Consider the following 14,109-nt stretch of genomic DNA (forward strand, 5'->3'; position numbering starts at 1 on the left):
ATGGGCTACTCGCTAACATGAGCCCAAGGGCAAAATGAAAAGCCCTTTTCAAGGTTTTCTAACATTTGACTCACTGAAAATGAAAGCCACTGGAAATTCTACAGACATTAAATGTATATGGAAATTCCTTCTACTATAGCAAAGTTTGCTCTTCATATTTTCAACAATTCACAGGCATTTTGCCCATTTGTTCCATTTTGGATGTTTCACAGGCTTTCTGCAGCAGCAAAAGGAAAGGTACAGTCAGGCTGGCAGTGGCTTTAATAGCACTGTTTTCTTAAAACAATATTCCGCCAAAGTTTTGATCTAACAGCACAATATTCCTCAGATATTAAATGATGGACAAGAATAACCTTGCTGCAAAAAGAAATGTTTTCACCCTCCCTGTGCCAAGAATGGTGAGAGCATTAATCTTCATTGATATTGTCAGAGACAACACAGAATATGATTTAATTTTCAGTATCCTGCAATACTCATGTAGAAACCAACAGAGCTTGATGTGTCACAGATAATAATTTGTTGGAATAATGGAGGTGTAATGATGCTATTTTTACAAATAGGCAGAATCCTGTTGGTGAACATTGCCAACCTAATTCCATACAAGGAGGGGAAAGTGCAACAGCCATGAAGAAAGCGTGGCAGAAGAGAAATGGTTTGCTCAGAGCTGGCAGAAACTATCTCCTTTTGAAAGCACTATGCAACACGGCGGGGGTGGGGGTGGGGGTGGGGGTGGGGGGTGAAACCATGAATGTACTGTGTAAAAAGGATTCTTAGCAATGTAACAACTGATAACAGCTTCACTTTTTCTAAATTGTAACAAGTGACTATTACTAGGTATGTGGTTAGCGCTATGTAGAAAAATGAAACTAGCATTGGGCAAGCTCAAAAGACTCCTCTGCAGCTAATTTTCAATTGTATCAGCTCTTAATTGCTTCATTGGAGGCACTATCTGAGAGAAGCAGTTCTCCCAGGTACATCTTATATTATCTTTGCTTGCAAAATGTGGTACCTCTATGGTACACATGAAAGGAAGATATGTGGGTTGCTTCCCACAAACCAGTTACACACAAACATTTATGGTGCTTAAAACAGGATTCTTCAGAAACCTATATCACTTTCATCATTGTTACCAGGATCCAACTCATGTGGTGAGTCCAGTTATTGACATCGTCAACTTGGACACTTTTGCTTATGTGGCAGCTTCTTCAGATCTGAGAGGAGGTGAGTCTGAAATCCACAGTGGACAGGTGACTGTTTAGGTACAGATAAGGGCAAAGTTCCCATAGGAAAATAAGGACTATGGCTCTAATAAGAGCTGCTTACAGTGTTGTAATTCAGTGGCTGTGTTTTTATTGTCAATGTATTGTCTTGAGAACAAAAGTATGAATAAGCCCAAGAGCATGCATATACAGCCCCCCCCCCCCCAATATCCACAGATTCTGCACCCATGGATTCAACCATCCATGGCTTGAATTTTTTTTAAAAAAACCCTGAAAGCTGTTGGCTCTTCTCTACATCTTTCTGATGTGCAGAAACAAAAACAAAAACCTAGACCCACCAGAGATGCTCTGAATGTGACAGCTATAACCTCCTGGTTTGGGTAAAATTTAAAGCTGGGGCTGAATGAAATGCTTCCTGCTTTCTTTTCAGCTTGTATGACAAAAGACAAAAGATAGCTGCATATGTATCTGACATGTCATCTGTATTACATGTCAATCTAAGATGTCGATTGTCCAAAAGTTTGGTTTATCTTAGATTTTTTTAAAATAAAAAAACATTATTGGATTTCTGAAGAAGTTCAGTTTTATTGCTAATTGATTAAGCTCTTCCTAATGTCTCCATCGTCACAATTTGAACTGGTTTTAATAAGTTTCACATTTAGATAACAAGGCTTTTATGCTGAGGCAGCATATTCAATGGAGAAATGGTTGGAGCTGCAGCCCAACAATATCTGGAGAGTCATAAATTGTCCACTCCTGTTGGGTTCAGCTCAAGAAACAAAGCACATATGTAAACAGAAATGAGCCCGTACAGACAGGCCAAAATAAAGCTGCTTTGGGTCACTTTGGTATGCTGTTTAAATGATGCATGCATCCTAAGAGGTCAGAAGCCATGCAAAGCCACACTGCAGTCCTAAGAACTGGAGCACAGCTTTGGCACAGCTTCTGGCCTCTTAAGTTGCGTGTGTCATGTAAACAGCATGCCTCCAAAGTGACCCAAAGCAGCTTTATTGGCCTGTCTGTATGGGCCCAAACAGTGAATGCTATTTGGGAGCTAATACATTAGTCCTAATTCTGTATTTATTAAATACATTGATTACTGAAGAAGCACAAACCACAAGCTGGATATTGAGATAACTCATACTCTTCACTCAAAGTACACTTAGAAATCTATTCTAGGAGATGCTATAAAAACTGTTTTACATCTTATAGTAAATGCATCTCTTCGGGAAGGTATATTTATGTTGCCCTTAAAACAGGCAATAGTAAAACCTCTTTTGAAGAAACCCTCCCTTGATCCCCTGTTAAGGAGTAACTATAGACCGGTCTCCCTATTACCATTCTTGGGCAAGGTGATTGAGAGGGCAGTTGCCTTTCAACTCCAAGCAGTCTTGGATGAAGCCAATTATCTGGACCCATTTCAAACTGGCTTCAGAGCGGGACACGGAGTCGAGACTGCCATGGTCGCCTTAGTCGATGATCTCCGTCTGGCCATTGACAGGGGAAATATGACCCTGTTAGTGCTCTTGGACATCTCAGCGGCCTTCGATAGCATCGACCATGGTATCCTTCTGGAACGCCTGGGAGAGTTGGGTATCGGGGGCACTGCGCTCCATTGGTTCTGATCCTACCTCTTGGGAAGGTTCCAGTCAGTGAGGCTGGGGGATACTTGCTCTCGTAAAAGAGAGCTGACATCTGGTGTTCCTCAGGGCGCCATTCTATCCCCCACGCTATTTAACATTTACATGAAGCCGCTGGGAGAGATCATCCGGAAGCATGGAGCACGGTGTTATCAGTACGCTGATGACACCCAGATCTATCTCTCCGTGTCTCCAACTGACACAGGGACTAAGGATGGCACCTCCCCTCTGGATGCCTGCCTGGGGTCAGTAATGGGCTGGATGAGGGAAAACAAACTCAAGCTGAATCCAGAGAAAACAGAGGTACTCGTGATAGGTACCCCAAGTTCAGATAGGGAAATTTGCCACCCTATCCTTGACGGGGTTACGCTTCCCCTAAAGGATAACGTTAGTAGCTTGGGAGTACTCCTGGACTCATCTCTACAGTTATGATCTCAAGTAGATGCTATGCCCAGGAGTGCTTGGTACCAGCTTCGGCTGATACGCTAACTGCCTCCCTGTCTGGACCGAAAGGACCTTGAAACTGTAGTACACGCACAGGTAACCTCTCACTTGGATTTCTGTAATGCACTCTACATGGGGCTACCTTTGTACCAGGTTCAGAAGCTTCAGCTAGTTCAGAACGCTGCAGGCAGATTGGTCACGGGTACTTCAAGATTGGACCATATAACACCTATATTAAAATCTCTTCACTGGCTGCCTATTAGCTTCCGGGCGCAATACAAAGTGTTGGTCGTTACCTATAAAGCCCTACATGGCTTGGGCCCGAGTTACTTGAGGGAGCACCTCTCCCTACATAATCCGCCCCGCACCCTCAGAACAACGGGGAAATACTTACTTGAATACCCCAGGGTAAAATTAGCAGCAACTTATTAGAGAGCCTATATGGTTACAGTCCCTGCCCACTGGAATGCACTTCCGGAAAAGATCCGACTCTGCTCCACATTGGAAGCCTTCAAGAAGGCATTGAAAACCTATCTCTTTCAGATAGCATACCCTCCCGTTTCTCTTTAGAGATAGTATACCCTAATTAAAATCAGGATGTCCAGCCACAACTGATAGTTTTAACTGCTTTGGATATGGTTTTTAGATTTTTATCGAATTGTATGAAATTGTTGATGTAATTGTTGATGTATTGTATTGCTTTGTACTGTGACATGTGTCACATAGCTTGCACAGTGTGAACCGCTTTGATCAGGAGAAAAAGCAGAATACAAATAAAAGTTTTATTATATTATTTATTATATGCCTGAATAGTTAACATTCATGTTGATTGGGTTATTTAATATAACAGCTATAACTATAACAACCAGAGCTTGGAAAAATTATTCTGGATTACAGTTCCAAGAATCTCCCAACCAGTTAGGCCTAGTGCAATCCAGAAAACAAAATTTTCCAAGCTCTAAATAGGAATCATATAATGATCGCAACTGAAACCACATAATGATTGAACTATATCTGTAATATCCCTAATCTCTTTATGTTTGCTGTTTATTTTATGCTCAGGGTTTGACTGGAGCCTTCACTTTAAGTGGGAACAACTTTCTCCAAAGCAGAAGGCAAAACGTACAGACCCCACAGAGCCAATCAAGTAAGTGACAGCATTGGGGAGGGAAACCAGAGGAGCTTTCTTGATTGAACTATGGAAGAGAGCCAAACACATATGGTGAAATGTGCTCAGGAACAGTTGGACCAAAAGCATATTGGAAATATTTTCTGAAACTTCACTTGTTTACATCCTAAATGCACATATGTACCCATTGTTTCACAGATGTTATAATAATGGTTATGTTTCCTGTTTGTTTCATTAACTGAAAAAAAAAGGAGAGGAGTGAATACATAGCATGACATGATACATAGCCATCTTTTAGGATGCAACCTGACAACGCCTGATAAATTTGTTTTTGCATTTTTATCTAATTGCAGAATAGAACTCCTCAGTATTGCAACCTGCAACACACTGACAGGACTTTAGGAATGCATGCAAAGGACATTTCTACCTTCTGCATTCCATTTCTTTTTGCTGAGCAAGGTTCTTTCATTTGCCTCATGGGATTTCCACATTTTGGAACTGTCTCATATTATGATGTTCTTTCAAGTTGACTCCAATTTATGGCAACCCTATCCTAGAGTGATCTTAGCAAGATTAATTCAGACAAAGGCGCGTTCTGGACGGGCACTATGGGGTGCCGTCGTTACACGCGAGGGACGGCACTTCCTGATGCACCTTGCCCCTTGCGCGTAATGAGTACGTCAAAATGGTGGCACCGCATACAGATGGGCACCACCATTTTGACGTCACGCACACATAGCGTCCGGACGTCATGCACCGGAAGTGGCACCACGAGTGCGCGCCTCACGCCTTGCGGTGCCTCTTCTGGGTCACAGGAAGAAGCACCATTTTGGTGATTCTTTCTTGCTGCACCCGGGAACCGCGCAGTTTGGCTGCTGCAGTTCCCGGACACAGCAACTGGCAGCGGTGCGAGACCACCCATTTTGCGAGACCACCCATTTTGGGTGGTCTGTAATGCGCCAAGGTTTGCCATCACCATCCCCTGAGGCGGAGAGGATGTGACTTGCCCAAGGTCACCCAATGGGTTTCCATGGTTAAGTGGAGACACAAACTTTCTCCTGGAGTCCTAATCTGACACCCAAACCATTTCACCACACTTTCTTTCATATCGTAAATGATAGGTGGAAATTCTGTAGACCTTTGGATTTTGTTGGACTGCAACTCCCAGTATTTGTCATCACTGGATTGCTAGCTAGGGCTTCTGGGATTTACAATACAGCAACATGTGGGTGGCTGTCATTGAGCAAAGGACTGAATGAAGAACCTCTTCAGGGCAAGAGCCAAAATGCTGATAGAGACAGGAAGTTCCTAGTTAAAGTAAAATTGTGTGGCAGTAGTTCCAAAACTGTCTCCTTTGCATCTCATCACATTCAGTGCCACTTCTTTCCTTTTTTTCTCAGCTGATCTAGAAGGAACCTGGGGGAAGGAAGGGTGGTGCGGAGATCACTGTTGTGAAATCACAATTCAGCTGCTTATAAAGGGCTTCTTTAAAAGCTCTTTCTTTGTCTTTCTGAATAAGTATTACTCTCTCCTCTTTCAAAAATGAGTTGTTGTTTTTAGCAGGGTAAAACTAGGTAGAGGGCCCCAGTTAAATAATATGTAAATAACCCCCAAGTGCTAAATGTATTTTTTGGTTTGGAAGCCTGCAATCATAGCTGCAAACTTCAAATTCGTAGGAGTTGTGCTGATGAGTGCATTAGCCACTCATTGCATGCTGGGGGAGAGTTATGATTGACATAAAAATAGCAAGGGTACTTTGAAGCATTACTTGTCCAGAAACTTAATCGGAGACAGTTCCTGTATGCAGATATTAACCCATAGATGTTTCTGATGTGGAAATGCATTCTGTCATGGGAAACATCATGGGTTCTCTTGTCAAAAACAGGCAGAGCCAAATCTAATCTCTTTCCTATACTGTCAGTCTGGTACACATATAAACATCCACATCCACACACATATATTCTCATATAGAACAGCAATGACATGTAGTAGTTGTAGTGGCAGTTACGTTTATTTATATCCTGAATTTCCCCAAGGTGGCTTAAAATTTTTAAAACAGATGCAGCTAAAAAAATTACATCATAAAAGTAGGATGGGTTACGGATGGATTGACATGGGATATAGTACATGGAAAAGAGATTTAGGAATCTTAGTAGAAGGATATTGATAAACTGGATCGTGTCCAAAGGGGGGGTGACCAAAATGTTGAAATGTCTAAAAGCCATACCCTACAAGTAGCAGCTTAGGAAGCTGGGTATGTTTAGCCTGGGGAAGAGAAGGTTAAGGGATGGTGAAAGCCATGTTAAAATATTTGAAAAGATGTCATACTGAGGATGGAGAAATCTTGTTTTCTATTCTCCAAAGATTAGGACAAAAGGCAATGGATTCCAACTACAGGAACAGAGATTCCACCTAAATGTTAGGAACAACTTAGTAAGAGCTATTTGACAGTGGGATATACTGCCCCAGAGTGTGGTGGAAACACCTTCTTTGGAGATTTTTAAACTGAGGCTGGATGGCTATCTATCAGAAGTGCCCTCAACCAGTCAGCCTTCAAAGGCCTGCCAAAACAAAAATGTCTCCACCTGAAAGGATATTAGGGAGGGTGTGAGTCTAGGAAGGGAATTCCAGACCCTGGGAACAGCCATGGAGAATGCTCTCTGCTGTATTCCCACAAGAGGTACCTGTGAAATTTGTGGGACAGAGAGAAGGACCTCATATATCCATTCATATCACACACATTCATACACATGTGCACAAACATAGACAATTTTCTGTTGCTTATCTAGGAGTGTGTTAACTTACTGCTTAATCTACCTCTATTCTTCACAAGCTAGAGAACAGCCCATTCTCTCACCCAATTCCTTGTTTTCAACCCACATAGTGATTCACTGTTTCATGTTCCTATCACATATTGATAGTCAACACTTCCAATTTCTGTGATGTTATGTGCCTTCAAGTTGGGTCTACCTTATGGCAACCCTATGATAAGATTATCTTGGCAAGATTTATTCAGAGGAACTCCTTTCTCTTAGGCCAGGTAAGTGTGTATTGACCAAGATCACCCAGTGGGTATACATGGCTGAGCAGGAATTTGAATGCTGTCTTCCAAAGCCCTAGTCCAACATTCAAAGAACTATATACCACATTAGCTCTTTTTCTAACCTTTACTATAACTGAATAAATTCTGGTATTTTTACTGCTGTAATTGTGGATTTAATTAGCACTGCCCATGTACATGGCATTTAGCAGTATATGAAAGGACAGATCCATACTTCTCTCCATTATTCATATTAGTATGGAAAACAATAATATGCATGCCTTAAAATTAAACATCTATGTGTCTTGACCATTTATAATTTTAAAAAAATAAGTGTTTGTCAGTGTGGTTTTATTTTTCTGTGTTATCTCTGTGCATGCATGAATACAATCCTTTTTGCAAAAGAAACCAAGTGAGGATTTCTCCCTTCTTTCTTTCCCAACCATACAGGACTCCTATTATTGCAGGAGGACTTTTTGTAATTGACAAGGCATGGTTCAACCATCTTGGAAAATATGATGCAGCTATGGACATCTGGGGTGGTGAGAACTTTGGTGAGTCATTGTCACTTGAGAGTCATAGGGAAAGGGAAAGATTTGAGAGCTGGGGAGATGGCATTCTCTAGTTTGAGAAACCCATCACTCAAAAAAACCTACTTACTATTTGCCAGGAATCTAAGCAAACAAGAACGCTTTCAGGCACCATCAATAATCAGAAAGTTTATTTTGCCCTTTCTACCTTTCTTTCCTATTATGTAGACAAATATTACATCATCCTATGTCTTGACACCATCATCAACTTCCCACTACCTATCAAGACAAAAAGAGGCAGGCAAGCTCATCTTTTTGCAAAAAAACAAGAGAGAAAGAGAGAGAAAAGGGAGGGGAGTCAATCTCTGTGTAAAGACAATGGCATGTGCACAGATCTGCCACAACACCAGACACTAGAGGCATTCTGAAAGAAAGAAATGGGCCGTATCAGAGTTAATTCTAAAGGTCTGGTAGAGATTTCCTATGGGACATCACTAATTAGTGCTGCGTACTTTACTAACATGTCACCAGATAGAGAGAGAATTGGCTCTGCTTCTGGGGGACGATTTTATGACAGTCACGAGGGAGTCTGTTACAAGGGTGGAGTTTTAACATCTGTTGTGCTTCGTCTTCTGCTATGTGAAAATATTTTCTGGTTTTTTTTTAACTGTTTGCTATCCACAGGGAATGCTTAAATGCCCAAGTCATTAAAGTAGTTTTAAATGCAATAAATTTAGACACCAGCAGGTCACTGTAGGTGACACTGTGTGCATGGTCTTCCAAGAGTGACACAGACCATCCACCTGTCTCTTGCTACATTGGGTTTATACCTCCTGGTTGAACCAGCTCTGGAAGGTCTTCCATCAACAAGCACCTGGACCAGTTTTAGGTGATTTTAAGGTATCTTTGGAATAGATTATGCCATTTGAAAGCATATGTGTCATATCCTGAGCTTGGAAAATTTATTTATTTGATTTGAGTTCCCCAAATCTTCCATAGAGCATGGCCATGGGTTTTGAAACTCAAGATTTGTGTAAGAGCAGAGGAATTAGAAGGTGATATTATTATTATTATTATTATTATTATTATTATTATTATTATTTCCTGCCTGTGACCCATAGCACTTTACAGAGGTTAATACAGATACAACTAAAGGTATCATCCCATGATTCCAGATCTTGTGTTGATTACAACTGACCTTGATGTATCCTGGATAACACAAAGAAAAAATGGGAAAGTTACATTTTGAACTACAACTTCCGAATCCCTGAGGATTCTGGATATTGTAGTTCAAAATGATATCTCTCTGCAATTCAGGTCTGGTGCTTGATGCCAGTTGACTCTGCCTCTGGGCAGTTCCAGGCCTGCCTCAGGGGAGGTGAAAGTCGTGACGTTATCTCTTCTTGTTTATGCCTGAAAGTATGGACAGTTATTGTGCTATTGTTTGTGGCTGTGACTTTGCCACAGATCAGAAGAAGCTAGCAGTCTTGAAAGAGCAAAGGAGGCACTGGGATGTCAGGGAGACAGATCTTAAGCTGGCTTTAATACTTCAACACCTCCAGGGAGTGTGGCTAGCAAGGAAAAATAATCCTGCCTCTTCACAGATGCAGCAGCTTTGTCAGTGATCCATAGAAACAGATGCTGCCGCTTTGCAGTAATCCCCTCCGTTTGCTGTCACTGTTGTTCCCCCCACCTCCTTGGAGCCTTTTGTCATGACACGCATATGTATGTATTTTCCTTCTTAGCATGCACAGTAGTATTATCAAATGTTTGGCCCTGCTTCTTCTCACTGAACATGCCTTGCCCACTGAAACTTCATCTCCTCCTGAAACTAAAACCTGCAGTTAAGTATATTGGGAGAATACATTACAAAAGTGTAAAACTGAATTGGTAATGCTTATGACTGGTAGTTCTGGCTCAGTAGCAGAGCCCAAGAGAAGAGAGAGGCTAAGCCTACAGTACTGGGCTGCATTCAGGAGCATATGGAGGATGGAACTGGGATTTAGTGGAAAAGAAAAAGGGAACCCTGAATTTTGGGTGGGTATGAGCCCTCCTTCACCAAGAGTAGTTCTGTTTTGGTGAGGAGAAAACTGTGGAAATTATTCATTCTCACATGCAACAATGAAACAGGACAATAATTACTTTCCTAGTGCCTGTTCAGTCTGTTGTCATGGCATGACCTGTGAATGGGCCATTTCAGGGCCCCTTCCCTCAATGGACATACTGTACCTTCAAAGACAGGACATCTTCAAAGTGTTCTCAGACAGTCTTCTATTTGGCAGGGCAATGCACAGAATTATGTGAAGATTTTGAGCATCATTCACAATAGAGCCTTCTTTGCAAAGTCCAGTTTTTACTTTCCTCTTGATGGTCTGGTGCCTGGGTAGAAACAGGTGGCTTTGTTTCTGTGATATTGGGAAATATGAATATTTTTACTATATTTTTTCTGTGTTAACTACGAACTAGGAACATCTGTACAGCAATCGACTCCATACGTACATGGTAGTACAGATGAAAAATCATTCTATTTCTGATCAATTTTAACTTCACATGTGCAGATTTGTAAGTCAGTACTGTCCTGTTTACTCATTAATTCACTTTTTAAAAAAACTATCTTTTTCACATGTCTTTTTGTATTCATTGTATCATAAAGCATATATTAAATCAAATTGAATGTTTCAATTATGTTCCCCATTGCAATATATTAAATATATATATTGCAATGGGGAACATAATTGAAACATTCAGGAAAATGTGAAGATTGCTTTGTGGACCATTTTGTAGTCTGAAAAGGACAAATTAGGATGCTTCACTTTTAAAATGTGGACTGAGGAAAATCTTCAAACAACCTACAGTATATGGTAGTAGTTTAGTGATTAATCTGATTTACCTATTACATGATGAGAACAGTGTGGATGGTTCTAGGGCCTATGTGACTATTTCCATCCTACCAACAGAAACCTATCTAGAGTTTGAAGAAATCCAAAGATGGAGTCAACATCAGAGTTGGTGGCTCCTCAGCAAGCTACCAACAGCACCCCACTGGCTGTAGATTGTGCACTGAACAAATAATTACAAGTGTAAGGGGATAGTGAAATGTCCCCTTCAATATAACTTGTGATATATGTGAAAAGGATCTGCATATAGACTAGGTTGGTTCCATTAGCTACAGTGTTACTAAGAGATTTCCAATGGGAGAATGTCAAATGGGATGTAAAGTTGTCCCTCCATATTTGCTAGGGTTAGGGGCAGAAGACCCCCATGAATATAGAAAAACCGCAAATAACAAAAACACCATGTTTTTACCTGAGAGGATACCTCTCTATCAATCTCTAGGTCCTCCAGAGCAACTCTGTGGTCAACATCTGACAGACACTGACCATAGAACTGCACTGGAGGAGCTACAAATGCTAGTATAGTATTCTCTCTAGGAATCTCTGGGTCTTTCAGTGCATCTTTTAGTTAAAGTTGACCATTGAGTTGCGCTGGAGGACCTAGATATTCCTAGAGAGAACATATTAATCAAATCCGTGAATAATCAAATCCACAAATATCAAAGCTGCAAATATGGTAGGATGACTGTATGAAATGCATTAAAGAAAGCAGACTGGCAGACTGCCCCAGTTTTGAAGGGTCTTTTGAGTAAAGGATGCCCCTAGTTTGGTTATTGTTCTGAGTCAGTTAACTCAACTTGAGTGAATACAATACATATTCAAAACTAAAGCTCAAATAGGTGCCTCTCCAAACCTTTACTGCCTCAGCTGAACTTGGATAAAAAACATCAACGCCTTTTATCAATTTAGTAATAAATTTCTGTCCCATCTTTTATCTCACTGGCCCAGTACATCAACTTGCAGAATAGGAATTATTCATCACTTTCAAATTATTAAATCTCATAAAATTTTAAAGACTAACACCTTAAACTCTCTGAGGTAGAAAATGATCAGATTTGCAAATGTTTGAGAGGGAAAGGCACCATTCTTATTTTTAATATGTTGCTTTGGGAACTGATTGATTGACTGAAATATTTATGGACTGCCTTTAAGCTCTAACAAGGATTTTAAAAAAATGTACAAAAAGTCTTTAAAGTGCATTACAGGAATAAAATTGAGAAGAAAGTGCAATAATCTCAGTCGTGAAAGCAATTAAAAGCTAAAAACAGTTGAAATATTTCTGGAGCAAACCTTGGTGGTACACAGGGGGCTGCAACCTGCAATGGCTAAAGGCAGCATCTAAACTGCTGTAAGACCTTTGAAAGACTGAAGCTTATTCTGTCTTACAGAAATCTCCTTCCGAGTGTGGATGTGTGGTGGAAGCTTAGAAATCATCCCTTGCAGTCGGGTGGGCCATGTCTTCCGGAAGAAACACCCCTACATCTTCCCAGAGGGAAATGCCAACACCTATATCAAGTAGGCCTTACTCAATTTTTCTCCATATGAATCCTAAAGAAATTATTTGAAAGACCATATACTCAACATCTATTGCTTAATATTCATATCACAAGCTCATAACCATGGAGGGTTAAAACATGGGTATTCACTATCTGTTTGTGAAGGTGTAAGAGGAGTATATTAAGAATACTAAGAAGAATTTAAAGGAGATGGTAGAGAAAGAAACAATGAAAGATCTGGAAGACAGATTAAGAAGACTAGGAAAGGAAGGAGGGCAATGTTACCTTCCCAAATAAGCACAGGCTATCACCATGCCATGCAGACATAGAAGGGCATATAGATGTTGCAATGCACGTCTAGTAGAATTCTTTTTAAATGAAATCTCAGTAGCTCTGTCCTGTTTTGCTCTTGGAAAGCAAACCAGAAAGCTCAACGTCCCAGAGATTTTAAGGAGAGAGAAAGTATGTCCGAGCTCACCAAAACATCAGCTGAGAAACAGAGGTAGGCCAGTCTGGTCCAAGTTGTTTACAGGTCAGTCCTCCCTGCAGGCAGGTAGTCCAAAGGGGTTTCCAGAAGAGTAGTCAGAAGTCCAGCCTAGGTCTCACAGGTGCTCCCTAATTGCAGCGTACTTCCTATATAAGCACTGCAAGTATTTACATCTTTCTCTGTCCTGATGTCTCTTTGTGCGGGTAGGTATGTATGGCTCTTCTGCTGAGGGTGGTGACTGCTGGGAACTCTGCTCCTGTGGCTGCTGAAGCCTCTGCTCCTGTGGCTGCTGGAGCCACTCCTTTTGTGATGGTAGACCTGGCATGTCCTCTGGGCTCTATATCAAACCCTTCATTCTCAGACTCAGTCTCTATCCCAGGGTTCTGGAGACAGAGCATGACAAGTACAAGGTAGCACTTTCTTTTTACAGCTGACCAGTTTAATATTATGGAAAACTGAACACACAGGACAAGCCAGGGAAAACTATGATGGGACAAAACAACTTACAAAATTATATTTGCAGTTTGGCATGTGCAAACTCCAATGCGGAGTCCCACTGTGTTGGCGCTCTTCTATGTCCTGCTGACATGCAGTAACAAAAATAAAAACCTAGGCCCACCAGAGATGTCAGCTTTCAGTACTGTGTCTGAGGTAATTGTTCTCAGCAATAGCTATTAACAGCAGAAGCACGAGCTCGGTTTGCAGTATTTGGCAATATTGCACTGACAAACCTTGAATGATTCACAAAGTTGGATTCTTCCAAAGTTCTTGGAGGCTCTTTTATTTCTTGTTGCAATATATACAAGGTATTTGCAAACTCTCATTTGACTCTCAGCAACATTCATTGTCTGATATGCAACAATCAACTTTCTCCAATCAATCCACTCTCCTCACCAACCGACACATGCCCTGACTGTCACATGTTACACCTGTTTTTAGTGTAGTTTCATTGTAGGTTTCTCATGTTTCTTCCTTACATTGAGTTGAAACATTGTTCAATTTGGGTGCCGATGACACCCAAATAGTCTTCTCTGTGTCTCCGACTGATGCAGTGACTAGGGATGGCATCTCTCCTCTAAATGCCTGCTTGGAGTCGGTAATGGGCTGGATGAGGGAAAACAGACTCAGCTTGAATCCAGAGAAAACGGAAGTACTGGTGATAGGCTCCCCTGGCCTGGGTAAGGAAATCTTTCCACCTGTCCTGAATGGGGTCACGCTCCCCGTGAAGG

At 41.2% G+C, this 14,109-nt stretch overlaps 1 protein-coding gene across 2 annotated transcripts in view; it reads left to right on the forward strand.

Moving 5' to 3' along the window:
* LOC149310684 (polypeptide N-acetylgalactosaminyltransferase 14-like) overlaps nucleotides 1–14,109 on the forward strand; it is a 332,296-nt gene that overhangs the window by 295,339 nt on the left and 22,848 nt on the right. For both annotated transcript variants that reach the window (XM_089529534.1, XM_089529535.1), the window contains 4 exons: nucleotides 1,134–1,221; nucleotides 4,367–4,451; nucleotides 7,924–8,027; nucleotides 12,286–12,412. In XM_089529534.1, coding sequence (XP_089385660.1) covers nucleotides 1,134–1,221; nucleotides 4,367–4,451; nucleotides 7,924–8,027; nucleotides 12,286–12,412 — 404 coding nt within the window. The remainder of the gene's footprint in view (nucleotides 1–1,133; nucleotides 1,222–4,366; nucleotides 4,452–7,923; nucleotides 8,028–12,285; nucleotides 12,413–14,109) is intronic.

This window comes from Sceloporus occidentalis, unplaced genomic scaffold, assembly GCF_023333645.1.
Source record: "Sceloporus occidentalis isolate IW3139 unplaced genomic scaffold, rSceOcc1.0.p SCAF_6, whole genome shotgun sequence".
Classification (NCBI taxonomy): Eukaryota; Metazoa; Chordata; class Lepidosauria; order Squamata; family Phrynosomatidae; genus Sceloporus; species Sceloporus occidentalis.